This window comes from Mytilus californianus, unplaced genomic scaffold (assembly GCF_021869535.1).
Source record: "Mytilus californianus isolate M0D057914Y unplaced genomic scaffold, xbMytCali1.0.p SCAF_4, whole genome shotgun sequence".
In the NCBI taxonomy this organism is placed as follows: Eukaryota; Metazoa; Mollusca; class Bivalvia; order Mytilida; family Mytilidae; genus Mytilus; species Mytilus californianus.
Window position 1 is genome coordinate 114,881,439 of NW_026262690.1, and position 22,726 is coordinate 114,904,164.

Here is a 22,726-nt window from a genome sequence, read left to right on the forward strand (position 1 = left end):
AAACGTTGTATTTGGATTACCTCCCTTACACTGTTTTAAATTATCTTTATTGTTCATTAACCATTACTTTATACATAATTTAAAAGCAGTGTAAGGGAGATAATTTCAATGATGTATTTGATTTATCTCCCTTACACTGCTTTAAATTATGTTTTGTACTAAAGTATTTGTCCATTAACCAGGACAACCTTGTTTTTCCCCCTTTTTTTGCCCCTAATTCCTTAACGGTTTGAGCCATAACCCCCCAAAGCAAATCCTAACCATTCATTTGTGGTATGGAAACTTGTAGTATAATTTCAGAGAGATCCATACACCGTTCCACAGTTATTGTCTGGAAACTAGAAAATGCTTATTTTTGGCCCCTTTTTGGCCCCTAATTCCTTAACTGTTGGTACCATAACCCCCAAAATCAATCCCAACCTTCCTTTTGTGGTATTTAACCTTATGGTAAAATTTCAAAAAGATCCATTCACTTAAACTAAAGTTGGAGTGCGAAAACCAATGTGTCTTCGGACGACGACGACGACGACGCCAACGTCATACCAATATACGACCACAAAATTTTTTTGCGGTCGTATAAAAATAGGCAAGATAACAATATACCGGTACACAAATACCAGTAATTCAGATGAGAAATAAAATAATAAAATACTCAAATCTAATTCTCAAATTTTGATAATATAATGACGATTTTAAAATTGACCAGTGAGCTTACTCTGTTTGGGTTCTATCTTTCCATTACCGTCCATGTAAGTTCTTACAAATTGACCTTGAGAGATATAAAATTTAGACTTTTTATTTTGCCTTGGTCGTCATTATCATTTAAAATAAATTGCTTCGCTGAGCACAGCTGTCCAACCCTGAAAAGTTGGGGCCAAAATGGACACAATATTCACGCTTGATACAGGTTTGAATTTGGATTGTAATTAAAAATTTGACACATAATAGGTTTCTGCCACAGAATAACTGGAGTCAAAGAACTGAAAAATTGGTAATATGATTTGAATTTATATTCAATTTTTTGCTTTTGTGCAATACACTATGCTGTTGCAAATTGATCCCCCGCCCCCCCCCCCCCCCCCCTCAAATATTTGAAGAAATTTTCTTTTTAATTTCTGAAATCTGAAATGAGAAAAAATAGTCCCCCCCCCAAAAAAAATATTTTTTTCACCTCCCCCTTTCCGTTTTTCCAAAAAAAAATTCTTTCCCTCAAGATATAGTCATTATCTCAATTCAAATTTCTAATAAATTTTGCAACCATAATTACCCATTTAAATACATAATGAAAGTCATAAAATATAAAATGACATACGTACATGTAGTCATGGCTAAAATAATATTAATTAATAGTAACTTCTAAAAATAAATTGACAGCTAATCACCTCAAGACAATCATCATATTTAATACATAATTTACAAGCAAATAAGGGAGGTAATCAAACATTGTTGTATTTAAATGGGATTGGATTACCTCCCTTAGATTGCTTTAAAATTGTCTTAATTGTCCTTTAACCAGAAAAAACCTTGTTTTCCCCCCTTTTTGCCCCTAATTCCTATATGGTTTGAGCCTTAACCCCCCAAAGTCAATCCTAACCATCCCCTTGTCGTATGGAAACTTATGGTATAATTTCAGAGAGATTCATACTTGAACACAAGTTATTGACTGGAAACTACAAAAATGCTTATTTGGCCCCTAATTCCCAAACAGTTGGGACCATAACCCCTAAAATCAATCCCAACCTTCTTTTAGTGGTTATAAACCTTGTGTTAAAATTTTATTGATTTCTATTTACTTATACTAAAGTTATTATCCGGAAACCATCTGTCTTCGGACGACGCTGATGATGATGAAGACAACGTGATACCAATATACGACCAAAATTTTTTTAATTTTTGCAGTCGTATAAAAATATAAAATGGATGTGTCTGCTTGGCAGAACTTGAACCTTCATTTCTGGAAAACTTGAGTGAACTGGAATACCCTATACATATTTGAATAAAAAGAGAGGTGAGGTAATAATCAATGAGGTAGCAAATCAGAAAATTAAGAGTTCAGAATTTTGGGTCCTTAATGTTCACCAACTTCGTACTTTATTTGAACTTTTTTACTTTTTTGTGTCGCGAGTCACTGATGAGTCTTTTATAGACAAAATGTGCATCTGGCGTACTTAATTTTAATCCTGGTATCTATGATGAGTTTATCTACAGGTCAATATACAGTTTTTACCAATAGACAAGTGCCTATACATTATGTGAAGCTCTAAATCACTAAATCTCCCCTTGTCTAAACACATGCACGGTGAAATTTGTATATAAGGATTAAAAAATTTACCGATAATGAATCATTCAAAAGAGTTATTATCACAAAGTTGGGTATAAAACTGGGAAAAAAATTCTTGAATTTAAAAGGGGCAATAACTTAATGGCTCCAACAATTTGGCATACATATAAAAAGTCATAAATAAATAAATATGTGCTTTTGTAAGATAAATGCCTGAGTAATAGTAATACATCATTCACCGGAAATTTATATGCTAGTAAATTTGATTCTGAAATTAATCCTTATCAACTTTATGAAAAGCTGGGATAGCTAATGCATGTTTCTGAGCTAAATGGTAAGCAACAAATGACACAAATATAGATCCAGTCCGAACAGGACCCAGTATCATTGCTTTGCTTCCGTAAGCTGCTGGAAACTCTGTAATAGCTATTAAAGTATTAACGATGACTAGTGACAAAAATGGTATATATATATGTTTAAGTTTGTGGAACCTTGGTATATGATGTTTCTGAGACATCTGTCGTGTATAATGAATAATGTATCCAGTCATTAAGAGTAGTGGAATGTTAAACAACACAATCTGAAAAATACACAAAATTGAAGATAAGAAATAAAATAATATAAACTAATCAAGATTGGCATGTTGTGATTATGAATAATTTAAAATATTAAAAATGTATGTTACACAACTTTTTTTATAGAAATTAAAGAACCTTTGTGAGTATGCTCACTTACCCCATACACCCACATTGTCAGCGGGCAAAGAAAATCTCACTAGATTCCTAAGTACAAAGACTCATAACTCCTACAAAAGTCAACTAATAAAAATTTCTTGTGGATATGCACTTCAACATATTATGTCCTTATTATCTACAAAGATTCAGGAAATTCTGTTGTGTGGTTTCAGACGAGTTGCAATGACAAACTGTTGCAGTAGTTTATTTAATCTGAAATTTTAAGTTCAAAGGAGCTTAACTCCTAGAAAAGTCAACTGTGTCCTTATTATCTTCAAAGTTTTATGAAATTCTGTTGTGTGGTTTCAGAGGAGTTGCAATGACAAATTGTTCTGTAGTATATTTAGGGCAAAATTCTGAGTTCAAAGGGGCATAACTACTAAAAAAATAAAATAGAATCATAATTTCCTGTTGATATGCACATCTACATCGTAAGTCCTTATTATCTACAAAGTTTCAGGAAATTCTGTTGTGTGGTTTCAGAGGAGTTGCAATGACAATATTAGGACTGAAGGACAGACTGACAGGTTAAAAACATTATACCCTACGGAACTTTGTTTGGTGGATTATAATTAAATGTGGATTAGGGATTTTTTCCATTGGATATTACTTTGACTAGTATTATGAACTAAAGAATCAATGTTTTACTTTTATTCTTAGGATAATAATATTTAAAACCCAACAAATTTCCCAAAAACCTAAAACCAAGCTACAGCTTTCTGAACTATGACAAACATTTTGCAAAGCTTTTCAAACATAAATAGAAGAGAACTTTTTGACTGTTTTAGGCTGCATCATAACCTATTATGGTCATTTCCTAAAAAGAACTGTGAATATGACTATAAATTTGAAATTTATTTGAGGTAATACTCTTTCTGCCATGAAAAGCAACAGCAACAAGAAAAATGATGATTACTTATTGCTTTCCTGTAGAAACATTTCAGACATTATCTCAGTTTTATTTCATACATGTATGTAGTAGCTTAAAAATTATAATCACATATAACTTGCAAATTCGTTTTTTGTGATGGCATTGTCAGTTTGTTTTCAACATATGAGTTTGAATGTCACTTTGGTATCTTTTGCCTCTCTTTTAACAGGAATTTAAAACTGTTTATACCATATCCACAATTCTTTATAGCCATTCCCCAGAAACAGAAAAACATTGCTTCATTAAACTCTTTCGGAAAAGGATGTTACAATATGATTACAGTACTTACATGAAATATACCATAAAGATATGCTAGACATCCAGGGAGTAATGTCCCTTTGACATATAATCCCCAGACAAATAATACTCCTACTTCTCCCTCTAAAACATCTGCTATAAACCAGGGACCTTCAATAGAAACACAAAACTTAAAACAATATGTCAACATTTTCATATTTATGAAAAATTATATGTTCTATAAAAACATTACATGACAATAACAAAAATGGAATTCATGATTTTACTGTTTATAACCCCAATCAACTATTTATCATTTGTGGCACAAATAAAAACCTTGCAAAAATTTTTAATTTTATAGTTTGTGAATCAAGTTTTCATTTTAAATAGTCTTATTAAATATAAATAAACAATTCTTTTTATACTGAAACTGACATTCTGGATTTGGTCATAACAAATGGGCACAAATAGTCATGGACAATCTCCAATAATAAATAAAAATAAATGGGGAATGTGTCCATGGGACACAGATGATGCCCCTGCTTGCATATAACGTTATAAAGGGACATAACTCAAGAATGGTAAAAGTGATGCTACCCAAAATCATACTTGATCTGAGTTTTGTGGTAAATAAGCATTGTGTATAAGTTTCATAACATTTGGTTGAGACAAACTAAAGTTAGAGAATGGAAACCAATTTCGGGATGTACAGATGGACAAGGGTAAAACTTAATGTCCCCTCTACTACGACGGGGGCATAAAAACATATATCTTATAAATTTTTTATTCAAGGTTCTGGAAGCAGTCATACTTCAAATGACTGAAATGAAATTACAAATTTCAGTCAAATTGAATGTTCTTCAACTCCCTTTAGTCATAAATTACATTTTTTGGTATCTGCTACTAATCTTAATTTAAATGCTTTTCCAATATTACAATTGCCACAAAAAATTTACCCCACCTTCAAATACTTGGAAATATATTCCAAAAAAATTTCCAGAACCCCTGATCTTACTCTTAATGTTCAGCTTAAAATTTTATGTTTAAATTACATACCTATTGCTACATACAGTGTAAAAAGTGTAAATAGCCAGTATAAAGATTTTATTTTAGTCACCAGCCATAACCTCAGTAACCAGATATTGATAAAGTGGCCAACATTTCTAGTTATAACATTCTGACCTGTAAAATATAGAAAATAATCAATTTTTAGAATTACTTTGAACTTTGTCATGAAATTGACTTCCAAGTTCCTCTAAGTTACAGGCAGCCTCGATTGCAAGTATTTTTGCAAGTCATTTAAACAGTGATGTTTAAGATGCATAATTTTTTTTTAGACTTTAATTTATTAGTCTTCAACATAGACAATCTGTTCTGGTCCAACAGAAAAACCCTAATACACATCAGTGTTGTTTGCTGTTGTTTGATTGCTGTCTCAATTCAATACCCCATATCACCTTTTATTTATTCTAGAGAAAGAACAAATAGTGATAACTTTTGACCTGACTAAATATGGGCACTTCTAAAGAAAAAGTGATATGTCACGAATCGATGTCAGAACTTTTGTTATTTTTTAGAATACATCTTGGGGGATGTTAATGTGTATTCTCCTGTGCTGTGAGAAAGGGATAGGTAAGGGTAGATGTACATGAAATAAAGAGCTGCGCCATGAGCGCATGATACGCCTGTTACTTTTTCAAAGAATAAAGTTCCATAACTCCTCAATGTCTTATCAGAAATTTATAAAAACTATAGGGAGGTTATTTTAATAGATATAAACCAGTCACCAAAGTTTCATGACAACTGCTCAAAGAACTTTTGAGTTATTGTCCGAAAACTGGAAAATCCACATATTTTAATGAAAAAAAAACCACAATTTAGAAACATAAAATCTAAAATTTATAAAAATCAAAAGGGAGTGCACATCAATAGATATTAACAATTCACCAAAGTTTCATGAAAACTGCTCAAAGCATTTTTTAGTTATTGTCCGAAAACTAGAAAACCCACCTTTTTTAATGAATAAAACCCCACAACTCGGAAACGTAAAATCCAAAATTTATAAAAATCGAAAAGGAGCTCATGTCAATAGATGTAAACAATTCACCAAAGTTTCATGCAAATTGGTTAGAGCATTTTTGAGTTATTGTCAGACATGTTGACAACAGTATACCATAATACTTCCAGTAAACCGGCGTATAAAAACATCACAAAATATATTAAAAAAACAACCACATATCAAAAGAAGAGCACTTTTGATTAAGGGATAACTGCATTGTATTTCTATAATAAAATAAAATTAATTGCCAACATCAATCCTTGATTTTACTGTAACAAATTGAGTTTTAGGAACTGACATCTGCAAGTATTAAAATATATTAGTTACTTTTATTCTAAAGCAATTGTCTCTTGAATGAATTTTGAGATAAACGAAAGTCACCAGGAATTTAATAGAGTATTATTGCAGTTAAGAAGTGAATTTTACCCTGCAAAATATATAACATTGTCCAACCAAATTTGCAGTTAAAAAAATGCATTAGAATTTTGAATCTACCTTTTTACCCTGTTCTGAAGTAATCAAATGTGATGCTTTCAATATATCCCCTATTTATATGTACTTAAAATAATGAGCAACAGTTTTCCTACAGCATGGATAATCAAGGGAGATAATAGCTTTACTTACCTTGTATAAACATGACCTGAATGTTATTTAATAACCTCAACATAAGCAGGAGGACAATATAAATCAGTATCAACATCCAGAATATGCACTGTGTCTGAAATATATATATATATTTTCCAACAATGTAAGAATTTTGATTTTTGATAACATTGGCACTTGAATTTTTAGTTATTTAATTCCCAGCCATTACCTTTTTAAAAAAAAAAAACAAGCATTCTGAAAGTATTGCATGGCAATACATAGTCCCCTACCGGTAAAAAATTCATTGTACAGGAACAAAATGCTAACTTAATCTATATCTTGTCATGGCATAAACTATATAACAAATATCAAGTCAATATCTTCAAGCATGATGAAAAAAGTGTGGAAAACTGATTATTTAAGTGAATTTTCTAAGTCCAAGGACCATTACTCTGCACAAAATCATCAGACTGGAACAAAATTTGATCTTGATCTGTAACTTGACATGATAAAACTATAAACCAATTATCAAATCAATATTTTCAAGCATGATGAAAAAAGTGAGGAAAACTGATTATTTGAGTGAAATTTTAAGTCCAAGGACCATAACTCTGCACAAAATCATTAGACCAGAACAAAATTCGAATTTGATCTGTAACTTGTCATGATAAAACTATGTATCAATATCTTCAAGCATGAAGAAAAAAAGTGTGGAAAACTGATTTGTAAATATGTCTTTTTATTGAAAATTTACGTGCTGGTGTTCTTTTCTTGACATCACAAATAGCTCATATATTGATTTTCCACAACAATTCAATGAAAACAGGTCAATTTCCATACGTTTATGTATAAGTTCCCATCCATGTCCACTCTGTGTGTTTGTTAGATGTATTTCTATTTGTATCCATCTGATGAGTTAAGCCTTTTTCAACTGATTTTTATAGTTTGTTCTTATGTTGTCCAAGGTTAGGGGAGGTTTGGCGCCTTTAAACGAGTTTAACCCCACCACATTCTGTATGTGCCTGTCCCAAGTCAGGAGCCTGTAATTCAGTGGTTGTCGTTTGTTGCTGTGTAACATATTTGTTTTTCGTTCATTATTTTGTACATAAATTAGGCCGTTAGTTTTCTAGTTTGAATTGTTTTACATTTGTCATTTCAGGACCTTTTATAGCTGACTATGCGGTATGGTATTTGCTCATTGTTGAAGGCCGTACAGTGACCTATAGTTGTTAATTTCTGTGTCATTTGGTGTCTTGTTGAGAGTTGTCTCATTGGCAATCATACCACATCTTTTTATTTTTATAGGACTGGAAACATAGAGTGCATGCATCGACAAAAAAGATCTTTTAACATTATCTATGTTTGTTTAACTTTTTAAACAAAACAACTTTTAATTTCTTTGAAATTCTTTTTGATTACTTTTTTTCTTTTTTTTCTCTCTTTTTTTCTTTCAATTGTTTTTTTGTTTATTTGATGTTTTTTTTTTTCATTATTTGATTACTAAAATGTATGTACCGGTATATTACTAACAAATACTAACAGCTGTATAATTATGTTATTTACTATTAAATGTTAACGAGGCCAGGATAAGGTACCGTTACTAGTTTCCAACTAACAAATGTACAGATTTCAATAAAATATGATAAATTAAAAATAAAAAACTTTATTATAACAATTAATATATCTGAAATTGAATATTTAAGTTTGTCGAAGTCTGCACTCTATGTTTCCTAGGCCTTAATGTGGTTGAAATCCAGACGATTATGTCAACTTTCATCAAAATCTCAATATTTGACCTATTTGGGGTGTAAATTTCAATGTTTTATTACAATACCTTGACAAAAGTGGTTCCATTTCACTTTCTCACGTCTTTTCATCAACTTGAAACATCTTTTATCTTGCAAAATGAACTTGATATTCGGGGCCAAATAAGGCACTTACCGAACATACTCCTTTGCATTGTTTAAAAGCAAGCACTCTCCAGCACCCACACTACTATTTTTTTTTAGTCATGTATGAAACAGCAAACCATTTTTAAATCAGAAATTACACTTTGAAGTATGGATTTTAAGATAAACGTTTTTAACAGACAAGGGAGGTGCATGAAACATTTGATTGGTTTTTTTCTTGCTATTATTGTTTGCCCCATCTCCTTCCAAATTCCTTCTTGTTTTTTTTGCAAATTACAGTCAAATAATCCCTTATAATCTGATACAAATTTTTTTTATGAAAAACTATGTTAGTAATGACTCAGTAATACACAATTTGTTACATTTGAATCTTAGGGATACAATGATATTGTACAGATTAAAAAACAAAATGCCATCATAAGTCTTGAATTATACTATTCCATTATCTGCAGGCATAAGTCAATGATTTCAGAGAGGGCAATGTTAATGTGTCTTACAATTAAATAAAAATTGGAATTTTCAAACATTTGAAAAGTTTTAGTTTTTGTTTTAATTGATATAGGGTAAATGTTTGATATAATCCTTTTACTTTTTCCCAAACTGAACTTGATAGAGACTCATAATCTACTGATCAACTTACTAAGTTGTATATATTGTTTGTAAGAACCATTTTGGCTAGAAAAGGAAAAGATGTCACTGTACCATCCAATGAAAAGTCTTGTTTTACTGTCTTTAACATGTTGACTGAATCCTGAAAATACAGAATAGTTAAGGCTGAAATGTGTGTGCCAGAGGAAGGGGTAGTGATTGGTATATTAGAGAACAAAATATTATAACATGAGTGCACAGGAAATGCTGGAATGTCTTGCCTGCCTTACTTATCATGATTGAATTTCATACTATCTGAGAAACAGACATAACCATGAAAACTTAACATTGACTAAGGTCAGATGAACCCTGCTAGACAGTTGCTTTTTTAAACGACCCTTGGGACAACAATTTTCAGCATATTGATTTCAATTAGTCATGTGTATGATTATAAATAATATTGGTCATGTGTTGTTACCAATAAAGTGATTAAACTTTTAGACAAGAGTGTACACACTGAAATGTCTCGCCTGTTTTACTTATCATTGAATTCATGTTGAAAGTCTGTAAAGGTTTCACTACAAGTATCACATAAACTTAACATTATCAATGTTCTATGAAAATGAGGTCACGGTCAGATGAACAATGCCAGACAGACATGTACACCTTACAATCATTCCATACACCAAATATAGTTGAACTATTGCTCAAAGTATCTGATAAAATGACAAATTACCAAAACTTATCATTGACCAATGAACAATGAAAATGAGGCCAAGGTCATATGAACCCTGCCAGAGATGCATGAACACCTTACAATTGTTCCATACGCTAAATATAACTGTCCTATTGCTTATAATATCTGAGAAATAGACCAAACCCCAAAAACTTCATTGTCCAATGAACCATGAAATTGAGTCATGGTCAGATGAAACCTGCCAGTCTGGCATTTACACCTTACAATCATTCCATACACCAAATATAATTGACCTGCTTAAAGTATCTGAGATACAGACTTGACCACTGAACTTTAACCTTGATCACTGATCCATGGAATGAGGTCGAAGTCAAGGTCAGGTGAACCCTACCTGATGGACATGTAGACGTCGCACGGAACCCATTTCCAAATATAGTTATTCTATTACTCATAATAAGTGAGTATTTCACTTAACAAAAACACTGTCAAGCAGTTACTGAACCATGACAATTAGGTCTAGGAAAATGGACATATGACAGATGGAAACTTGGTAACATAAGGTATCTGCATACAAGGTATGAAGCATCCAGGTCTTCTGCCTTCTGAAATATAAAGCTTTAAACAAATGGTTTACAGCGTTGCAGCCACAGGATTGTAATACCTATGTCTGGCATACTGTGACAAAAGTCGCAGGTGAGACAAAAACTATAAAATATGTTTCAAACAACAAAAAATAAAGGTTAGTATCACAGTAAGCACAGTATTGCTGTTTGGAAATTCATTGCAATTTTTAACTTAAAGAGTTTTCACAGATGTTTAAAAATGAAACAGTAGGAATTACCAAAAATGATGGATTATCATAAATATTATATTAATTAAAGACCAAAGTATCATAGGAACAGTGTATTAAGTATTTCTCATCCCTTTATGTCTATACATCAATTGTACCTGTACTGTGACTTTAATGGTATGTAATCCATGAAGATAGCTAGCTGGGTTCCATTTTAGTGCATACAGAGGTCCCTGAACATGATGTGCTAGTCCAATCCATTTGTCATCAATATGTACATCAACTGACTGAATCTTTGCTGTAGAAAATACCAGTATTCTAAAACAAAATAAATTTATAAGAAACAAGAATGTAAATATAAAAAATTCTAAATGCTGTACACCAAAGTATTTTTATATTTTTTTTTTTATCTTTTATAAATCCTTCACAATATCAATAGTACTAATAGTACACATAATGTTTTTATGGTTTATATAAGTGATATCTGCAAATACAAAACTACAAAACTTTGGTTATGATATTATATTTATCAGAATTCTGACAAATATTTGTATGGGCTAAGATTCATTGGAAATTCAAAATTCGATTTAAACTATAACAAAAACATTATTACAACAAAACTTTCTACAAAATTAGGTATGCTTTCCATGATGCTGGCAAGTAATGAAAGAAGAAAATGACTGAAAAATAAAACAGATAAAGGACAGGGGGATATAAGAGCCTTTCAGCTTTTGTTACATGCTCTTCTGAAGATAACATCAACATTACCTTATATAAGTTGAGTTTTTCATTCTATAAGTTGGTTCTTTAGAGGAAGTAAACAAAGCATCTTTGGGGTTAGTAATCAGGACAACTGGCCATTCTCCGTACTTCACATCAGTAAATGACAACATATCATTATCTATAGCTAATACTCTGTATCTGAAAGATTTCAAACAAAATCATTACATTCAAGTGATGATGGTTTTCCCAAAAATTGCCCATGCAGGACATTGATGCTTCTGTACCTTGGAGTATAGTGTATTTGTTTCCTAGACTGAATGTTATTTAAAAATAAAATAAAAGATGTAGGGCTAAAAAAAAATTTAAATTGTTTGATGTTGCCTACCTTCCCACCTAAAAATTTTATGACACAAATCGTTGCAAATTTTTTTTTTAAAGATTTTTTCCTGCTCTTATGTTGTTTTCTTGTCTAAAACATGTTACTTATGTTGTTGGCAAAACAAAAACAAAAGCCCTACCTACATACCCAACCCTACAGGGCATGGGTAGACAACATAAAACACATTTTTTTAAGGGTGGCCTAGATTGTGTAACCTATTTGACAAAAGTCTCTTAAAACATATTTTATTATAATTGAAAAAAAGTTAAATTTTTTCTGTTTTTGTTGTAAGACATATAAATATGATTTTATTTTGTACTGTTGATGCATGATGTTTGGGAACAGATAATACAACTGTGGATTCATTTATTTTTGTGGATTTAAGAAAACTTGCAAAACTGGATATTCATTTTGTGGTTTTATAAGTCTGCATTCAAGGCTATAGAAATAGTGTACTTCGTTGAACATTTTAATTTGTGTTTCATGAGTACCCAAGAAATCCACGATAATTGGTATGTCACAAATAATAATGAATCCACAAAATACCTTATACCAGAGCAATATACCATAACCTTTTTTATTTTTCGAGTACATACTTGTTTAGGTTAAGATTTCATAATTTTTCTAAAATTATATGACCCCTACGACTGTTGCGGGGCCATAAAAAAAACTCAAAGTGGGTGCGAATCAAGTTTTGATAGAATGAGAAATCCCTGCTTACAACCAATTTTATTTTAAATCAATAATCTCATTCAGCTGCCCCCTGTATGATATATTCACTCCATTCTTAATTGGGTGTGTAAAATCTGCCTACTTACAATCTGTTATCCCTCCAATCACCCAGTTCTAGCTCTATTGTCCCTGTATTATGTCTTGTGTACATCCTGGTCAGTAAACCATTGAGGGTATGAAGATGTCCACAAAGGTAATAAGCTGCATCCCTGTTAATCAATTCAGTAAACATTTAAATCACATATTGCACATTTTGAACTTTGATTCTAAAATTAATTATTTGTTCATGAGTCATTAGAAGTTAAGCAAATGAAGTCTAATTGGCTGTCACTGAAAGAGCAACGTCAAAGACATGTTGTAAATATACTACTTTAATGCAATGTGTATATAGAATCAATAAAGAACTTTTTAATTGTTTTTGATACTGACTTTATAACTGTGAAATATCAAGAGAGCCTTTCAGCAACAAATTCAAAAATTCATTTGTTCATTTTATTGTTAATTGAAACAAGAGTGCACACACTGAAATGTCTCGCCTTCTTTACTAATCATTGATATTATGTTGATAGTCCTAAATATAAAGCTTTATTACAACTGTCACATAAACTTAACATTAACCAAGTAAACTAAACATTGACCAATGAACCATGAAAATGAGGTCAAGGTCAGATGAACCATGCTAGGCAGGCATGTACAGCTAACAATTCTTCCATACAACAAATATAGTTGACCTATTGCTTATAGTTTAAGAAAAACAGACGAAAACACAAAAACTTAACACTGAGCAATGAACCTTGAAAATGAGGTCAAGGTCAAATAAAACCTGCGTGACTGACATATAGATCATAAAATATTTCCATACAACAAATATAGTTGAACTATTGCATATAGTATTAGAAAAAAAGACCAAAACTCAAAAACTTAACTTTGACCACTGAACCATGAAAATGAGGTCAAGGTAAGATGACACCTGCCAGCTAGACATGTACACCTTACAATCATTCCATACACCAAATATAGCTGACCTATTGCATGCAGTATTAGAAAAAAAGACCAAAACTCAAAAACTTAACTTTGACCACTGAACCATGAAAATGAGGTCAAGGTCAGATGACACCTGCCAGCTAGACATGTGCACCTTACACTCATTCCATACACCAAATATAGTAGACCTATTGCATACAGTATAAGAAAAACAGACCAAAACACAAAAACTTAACTATAACCACTGAACCATGAAAATGAGGTCAAGGTCAGATGACACCTGCCAGTTGGACATGTACACCTTACAGTCCTTCCATACACCGAATATACTAGACCTATTGCTTATAGTATCTGAGATATGGACTTGACCACGAAAACTTAACCTTGTTCACTGATCCATGAAATGAGGTCGAGGTCAAGTGAAAACTGTCTGACGGGCATGAGGACCTTGCAAGGTACGCACATACCAAATATAGTTATCCTATTACTTATAATAAGAGAGAATTTAACATTACAAAAAATCTGAACTTTTTTTTCAAGTAGTCACTGAACCATGAAAATGAGGTCAAGGACATTGGACATGTGACTGACGGAAACTTCGTAACATGAGGCATCCATATACAAAGTATGAAGCATCCAGGTCTTCCATCTTCTAAAATATAAAGCTTTTAAGAAGTTAGCTAACGCCGCCGCCGCTGGATCGCTATCCCTATGTCGAGCTTTCTGCGACAAAAGTCGCAGGCTCGACAAAAAATTAATCAAAAATAGAAAAAAATTACTAACAAACTACTTTTGTGTGTCAAATGACGGCAAACCAGACAAGTTTAAGATCTGTCATAATAAATTAAGCATGACATTCCCTTACACAAAGAAAATAGATAAATTTCTTTTTCATATTGCATAATTTCTGCATTTTAACATTCCTTAAATAAAGCAGGCAAAATACCTGTTAATCGAAGTACTTGAATTTCTACATTTTTGGGGGCAAATCATAGTATATGTTGCATTGCTTTGAAACTGACCTAATTATCTAATCTTTTCTAACTTTCTTACACTATTTATAAGATTAAAAAGCTCGTTTAACATCACCTTCATTTAAGGAGTTAAAAATCTTTTGGTAAGCAGACAAACATTATACATTATATTTACAGGACTGGGCAATGAGCCTGTAAATAATCATTTCAACAGAGTTTAGACAAAAAATTACTAAGGCTTCTTGCAAGGTCATGTAATTTATTTTTCAACTTCAACCAAGAATATGCATTTAATGTATGAAAATCAGTTCACTTAATTACTTAAATGTCTTTTTATGGCCTGCAACAAAGTTGTAGGGGCCATATTGTTTTACCCTTATCTTTTATTTCGGCAAGAAACAGTTATATGGACTTTTTTTTCTAAACGCCATCACATATTGAGATGATTTTTAGTATGTGAGTCTACTATGATGAGTTACAGATCAAGTTTACATTTGGTTCCACTCCATTGGTTTTTGCTAATATTACAGGCTTTGTGAAAATAACAGTTATACAGACAAATTTCCACTCCTAAAAATGGCTTCAAGCTTTTTTAGCGAAAGGGGCCATTCCTGTCGTTCTGACACAATCTAGTTTTATTTTCATTCGGGTAATATATTGACTGGCAAGGTTTTCAATTTTCATTAAATGTTCAACATTCCTTTACTTACTTCATTAAATGATCTTAAATGACTCTAAATGTCTTAAAATAGAGTTCACTTACTTCATTAAATTTCTGATATTGTTTTCCTCAGCATCTACGATAAGAGATGTAGTATAATGTCCAAACCATAGAGTCATATTGCTGGAATTCATTGCCTGTTGTGATAAATCTTGTAACTTCATCCTTCTTTCCTGTCAAAATAAATATTTAAATGGCTACAACTGACCTAATAGAAAGTACCATTACATTTCATCACCATGACAACAAAAAAACATATAGAAATTTATTCTTTTACTTGTAGCTTAAAGAAAATATACATCTCCTTGTTCAGGAGTTACCTATAGGACAAATCTGAGGGCCAAACCTTACAGATTTAATAATGGAGTTTTTTTAAAAGTGCAAGAAAAATAGATGTATTTATACTTTTTGGTATAAATTTAGCTGAACTTGTCTTTTGTCCCTGAATGAACCAAAAAATGTAATATTTTGCAGGAACTGGTGTGATTTTTAGTAATGGCAGAAAAATTTGCATACAAATGTAAATATGTCAATTGATTGCAGATCTTTGATAGATTAGTTTCGTCCTGATCAAGCATGCAATATGTGCCACTGGAAGTTAAGCAAACAAGAATCAATCAATATTTGATAGTTTTTGTATAATATTTTTACAACTTCTATAGACTATAGTCTTTTTAGGGCTTTTTTTCTTCTCCCTGAGTCAAGTCTTAATTAAAGACCATATTACGACCAGGTGATATCCTTATGATTTTATCTTAATTACAAAAATAATGAAAATAAACCCCTCAGAAGATTTCATACTATACAGAATATTTATTAGTACTTACTTTATTCATATAGCCAAAGAAATTGAAGGGTCTACGAGGTCCAGGAATGGGTGCTGCATCCATTGCTATGACTGTATAGTTCCCATAAGGCTTCACATGGGTAAAGGAATAGGATGAAGGGTGTGTCCAACCTTGTTCAGAATACTTCCTGTTAACATATAAAATGACTGATAATTAGACCATTTTCCAGTTATGTCCTTCACCAGTTTGTCAATTATGCACGCCTTTATGGCGTCATTTACCAGATAAAGGGGATTGCCTGTATCCATGCACTATTAAAGTTCATCAAGCGTCTTTGTGATCGTATTTATATATATATATATGCAGGATAAACTAGAAATGATTTTTGTTCTGTAGGTACTTAATCACTATGGAAAGCCAATGGGGTCAAAATTCTAAATTCGTAAATTGTCAATTTGTAACTTGTAACTGTGTAATTTGTACATTTGTGATGTGTATATTTGTTATTCTTGAATTCGTGATTTGTCAATTCAACATTTGTATATTGTTCATTAGATGCTACATTTGTGATATGTTTATTTGTAATTTGTAAATTGCTTAATTGTACATTTGTTTTTTCTAAATTTGTAGATGTCAATTAGCATTTTTGCTTTTATGTTATTTGTAAAAGCGTATTAATACTTGTAAATCGACACTTTTCTAACGGGATGATTGCAAAGTGGGTGATTTGTTCATCTGACATTTGTACATTCATTTTATGCTACATTTCGTTTTATGATAACAGATGACGCCGCTGTCGGACTTTCAGTATCTTTCGGGAGGTTACCAGTTTAGAAGTATAGATAAATCACAGCAGTGCTGATTATCAATGATAAGAATTTAATTTGGCGAATAATTCTTGCAATATAGCATCATATTTTTTCAACCACTCACTCAACATGGGAAGGAAGTGATGATGCCCCTAAACGGATGAATGATGTTCACTAAAACCAAAGTTTTTGATGGAAATGCAACGAACTCGAAAGTGGTCTATTGATGTTATATTGTGACATCTTACAGTTGATCTACTGGTATTAAGAAAATTGAGTGTTGATTTTAACAGTTTGGCTAACACATTATACAGGTTAAACTTTTAAATCAACTGACAGTTAATGATGTGTTTTGGCTCAAATCTGTTCTGACGCATTGCATTTTCACGAATTTATAAATAAGGTTGTGTTCTCACATGTACAACTTTTAGATAATACTTAGATTTGCTGACACCTAAGGTTTTATTTTATATTATTTAGATAGCTGATAACAAATTTAGTGCTAAGGCTTGAGTGATTCCTGAAGTTTTGTTTTACCTACTGGTTATTGAAGTTTTATTTGTTTTCAAATAACCCGCCATTCAAACATAAACAGGCATTTGCAGCTTACGAATCTGAAGAACAATGGGATCACAAGGGATGTTAAAATAGAAAAATAGAAATAGAAAATATAAATGTTAAAATGGATTGCTAATCCAGATATAGATCGGGTTTGATTGAAACAATTTAAGCAAGAGCTGCTTTTTGCAACCATGATGGAAGTCTATGTGTGTAAATTTCTTCATAAAACAGCCAAATTCAACTTGTTATACTGACCACTAGACTTTAGAAAAAGGGTTTTTCTGAACAATTTTGATTTTTTTTAGCCTTGCTTAATTCATCACAATGATCAAGTAAGGATTTCTTATCAGACATGTGTGAATTGCATGTTTCAATTCGGTTACTGTAGTCAAATAAGAAAACAACCATTTATCCCTCCAAAATGGCAGCCAAGGGAAATAACTCAAACTCAAATTATGTCATTTGCAACCTATCCATTTAGGGCCCTATCTTGTAAATACTTTTTCTACAGAGGTCACTGCTATACAGACATACCTAAATAAGTTCCTCTTGTCAAAATCTCCTGGTACATCGAATGCATCTGTAATATATTTAATGTTTACTTTGGATTAATGAAAAAAATAGTTACTCATGTTTGTCTAAAAACAGGAATAAATGTTGATATTAGTAAAATTCCTTCCTTTCTGTAATAAAATTTGAGAAAGTCAACACAGTTTTATGGCCAGAATAATTTCTTTTTACTATGAGTAATTTATTTTTCATAAATACATTTAGGTCTTTTAATTTGTTGGTTTACAGATTATTGATGTGAAAGATTCGGGGGGTTTGGTTAGAAAAAAGTTTAAAAGAAAATATTTCAAATATAAGACATAAATTGTAAGAGAACTACTCTGAACTTCTGCTTTATTAGTAATTACAATATTTGTGTTTTCCATTTAAATATTGTCATTATGCCTTTAATTTTAGTGGCAAACAATGTTTTCTCTCGGCTGTCATTGTCATATAAGTTGGTAAAAAGAGGCGCCTGTACTACAGTGGTTGTTGTTGGTTCATGTCTGTCATATTTGTTTTTTGTTTTGTTAGAGACTAGGCCGTAAGTTTTTCTTTTTTGAATTGTTTCACATTTTTCATGTCTGGGCCTTTTATAGCCGACTATACAGTTTGTTTTTTTTCCTCATTGTTGAAGGCCATACTGTGGCTTATAATTGCTCCAACCCACTTCATTTGGTCTGATGGTTGTATCATTGGCAATCATACCACATTTATTTTTATATGGAACAAGAGAAGGCACTTTGAAATCTCAACTATAGGTGGGTGTCAAGTATAGTGGAAATGTAAGTGAAATTCTAAGGTATTTTAATTAATAAGGTGCATGGTAACATTATTTTGAAAGTGCATGTTTAATTTCAATAGCCCTGAAAGATTAACATGCTTTGTTCCAACAGGAATACATTTGTGTAGTTTACAGTTATTTTTTCATTACACATACCATGATTTCCTTTAATATCAAACCATGTTGTGTCATATGCTTGTTTACAATCATTGACAGTTCTCTGGTAAAGCTTCCACTCTTCTATAAACTGTTTAGATCCCCGTGTATCTGCATACTTTGCATCAGTTAAATCTCCTAAAATAGTACAGTTTGAGGATTGAATTAACTCAGTACAAATGTATATATAACTGTTTATTTATAAAAAGTGGTACCAATAATATTGAGGTACATTTTCCGTCAATAAAAGAACATTATCGAGAAAAATACATTAAACAAAATTAGATGCGAAATTCCATCTTATTATTGTAAATGGTTTGTAAAAGTGATCTGCCATGTGCAGGCATTTAAGGAGATTCAATTGAAAATTGCTCTTCCTGCCAATTTTCCATTACATTTTTTTTAAATGTTTTGTAATCCCAGTCTAAATTTCATTCATCTTTAAAACAAGGTCTCACTTAATATCTGAGTTCTTAATCTAAACATAAAAATTGACTTAATTTTCCACATTTTACATAAAACTTCAATGATTACAGCAATCATAAATTTTACTCAGCCGTAGATGGGTCATTTAAATGTAGAATTTCTACCATTACATACCTGAAACTATAACAAAATCTGGCCGTATATTTGTTAGATGGGTCAGACAAAACTTTTTCAAATCAGGAGCTCTACTAAAGGCAAAAAATTTACTGATATGGATATCTGTTACCTGAAATAGAACACATATAAGTACACTCGAAACTAATGATACATCAAATGACAAATCAGGAGCTCTACTAAAGGCTGAGAATTTACTGATATGGATATCTGTTACCTGAAATAGAACATATATAAGTACACTAGAAACTAATGATACATCACATGTCAAACCTTCAGGACCATTAAATAAAATTATAGAATTCAATTTGAACAAAATTCATTTCAGTTATCTTATGACTACTTTATATCAGTCATAACTGGCAAAGTCTAGCTGTTTCAAAATCATTGGTCTGAATGACAGGAGATATGGGGTATAACTCATGCAATAAAACGGCAGAACCAACCACAATTATAAACAAATGACAACATACAGGAATAAAACAACTAAGCTATAGCCCAATTGCTTTCTATGTTAATTTCTGCTATTACAAGCATCCATAGTTGTTTTGTCTTAAGTTCAAATAAAATGAGACATTTCATGTCGAAACTTATTACACCTTATCCCGACTTGTGCTGAAAAATTCAACTTACAAATGTACCTTTAATTGCATATTAAGAGTGCACTTGTTTCCAGAAGTTTGGTAGTACAAAAACAGGTACTTCTTATCTGAGCAATAGGGTAAATATGCCTTCCTATCTAAATTTCATATATTTGGGTTTTTTTTCAAGAAAAATATATATATTTGAGCTACAGCTGTATTTGCTTCAGAGAGTTACTTTTGCTTCAGTCAAAGAGACTTACTTTCTCGAATGTGACCTACCTATATAGTGCTAATAAGACTTATCACCGGGTTTGTACTAACATGAGCAACTCGTGGGTGCCACATGTGGAGCAGGATCTACTTACCCTTCCGGAGCACATGAGATCATCCTGAGTTTTTGTTGGGGTTCGTGTTGCTCAGTCTTTAATTTTCAATGTTGTGTTTTGTATACTGTTGTTTGCCTTTTGGTAGTTTTTTGTTTTTTGCCATGACGTTGTCAGTTTGTTTTCGACTTATGAGTTTAAATGTCCCTTTGGTACTTTCGCCTCTCTTATAATAATTTACTTCACATGGAGTTTGTAACACTGTGAAGTGGGAATCCCTATTGGCATTGTGTGTCGTGAGAGATTTTCTGATTTTTCTGCTCACTTCAGACACAGAATCAAAAACAGAATTCCAATAGAGATTCTGTGAAGTGGGTGACACAGTATGATTAAAATCATACTTAAATTTCACTTGCTATCGTTTATTTATATGTCAGAAAACGGGAGCGCTGAGAGGTTTGATTTTAATTTTAATCAGACTGTGGGTGACATAATATTACGTCATGTTGTAGATGAAGGAAATTGTGGTAACAGTAAAATTTCTAAGGAATTTGACGTGTATTTGTTCTTATTTTTTTAGGAGTTCCAAAACCTGACAAATTGTTGTGAGACTGAATCTTGATACAAAAATATAAACTGTATCAAATAATTTAAATTGGTCATGATTGGCCAGTAAAAGAAATAAAATATGGAAAGGCTCAGAATAAGGTTGAAATAAATTTCCTGTGAACATTTTATATCTTGCTCGTTTAATCATGAGGCCTTTAATTCCTCCTCCATTCTCAAGTCCAGCAGTAGCTTGAACGGAGCGTCTTTTTACCACAGAACACCACAGAATACCACAGAACACCACAGAACACCACATAATACCACAGAACACCAAAAATATACCACAGAACTACACAAAATACAATAAAACTACTAAAATATACCACAGAACATTGAATTACTTTACAAAATGCAAAACTAATAATTCAGAATTAATTATTTAAATGCAGTTCAACTATTTCTAAATGCATACAAAATTTCCTAAAAAATCTAAAATATTGTCCAGTTACTTTTATTTCATCTCAAGTAAAGTATGTGTATACATTATGTTTCATCTGACTTGCCGACAGTATTTTGTTTTGAACTGCATCAAGTGTATCAAGAATCTATTCAGTGTTTCAAAATCCAAGCTAATGTACTAGTTTGTGATGTCCATCATATAATTATGTTATGCATCTAAACATTCTAAAAAATGGAAGAAAAAAAATAACAAGAAAAAATTAAAATGTATTTAAAAAAAAAGTAAATGTAACAAATATACCCCAGAATTACAATTGTTGTGACTTTAAATATTTTTTGTATATTATGGTTTTAATACTGGTAGGTGGTTTTGGTATAAACCCAATAATAGGCCAATTCAGTTGGGGGCATAGCGATAGTGAGTCGACCCTAAATAGAAAAATTAAATTTATTTGAATAATAAATGTCAAATTATAAAAAGAATTAACAATAACAATAATATAATGTCTGAAGTATTTATATTTCGAAGTTCTGTGGTATATTTTTGATGTTCTGTGGTATTCTGTGGTGTTCTGTGGTAAAAAGACACTCCCGTAGCTTTCACTATTAGTATTAGAAATATCTCATTTCTGATGCAATTTCCATTCAGAATTTCAAATTTATTTAAATAGTTACAATATTTTTAATTCTAAATTTTTAAACTTTAAAATAGGTAAAACATATAGATAAATGCTTTGCTTCATCCTAAATTTGCTGCTAAATTTTTTATTGCATGCTGTGTGTGAGATTCAACTTTGTATTGCACTTTGCAGGTTGTTTATATCTTAGACTGTTTTTATGTTATGTATACGTTTTTATGTTCGGTCAAAAGCTCCTTAGAGCTTGTGTTGTATATTTGACTTATGCCGAATCAAAATATTTTTTTCTTATTCTTCTTCTTTTATTCTTATTCAAACAATCTGATGATAATGAGTCATGTCTCATGATAATTTTGGCAACGCCGGTTGATATACCTGAACAAACCAGAAAAGATTCGACAATTCGGATGTTGGATCTGACATCTGTTTACGTTGTTCAATGTCATGACTTTCACTGGAAGTTATCGCTACTGAATACAACAGAAATATTGTCGATTTTATAAAAAACGACAACATTTTTGTTTCGGCTGCATTGACTGATATAACTTTAGTATCTCCACTCAAAAGAGTTTCTGAAACTGGTTACCGGATTCAGAAATAA

The 22,726-nt window shown here is 31.6% G+C and overlaps 2 protein-coding genes across 4 annotated transcripts in view; both read right to left on the reverse strand.

Annotated features, from left to right (window-relative positions):
* Positions 1-22,726, reverse strand: part of LOC127699116 (dihydroxyacetone phosphate acyltransferase-like) — a 226,750-nt gene that overhangs the window by 4,044 nt on the left and 199,980 nt on the right. The gene's annotated exons all lie outside the window — the stretch shown is intronic.
* On the reverse strand, positions 1,084-22,724 carry LOC127699118 (transmembrane protein 62-like). 2 transcript variants are annotated; one of them, XM_052202859.1, is made up of 14 exons: positions 22,501-22,724; positions 19,573-19,684; positions 18,973-19,110; positions 18,018-18,063; positions 16,153-16,300; positions 15,368-15,498; positions 12,733-12,855; positions 11,581-11,733; positions 10,971-11,130; positions 9,378-9,488; positions 6,867-6,960; positions 5,240-5,365; positions 4,236-4,354; positions 1,084-2,861 (listed from the first exon to the last, which is right to left on the reverse strand). In XM_052202859.1, exons 1-14 carry the CDS (start codon positions 22,639-22,641, stop codon positions 2,556-2,558), a joined length of 1,908 nt encoding a protein of 635 aa, XP_052058819.1. In that variant the 5' UTR covers positions 22,642-22,724; the 3' UTR covers positions 1,084-2,555. The 2 variants fall into 2 exon arrangements, with proteins under 2 accessions (XP_052058819.1, XP_052058818.1); XM_052202858.1 differs by having other exon boundaries at positions 19,573-19,789.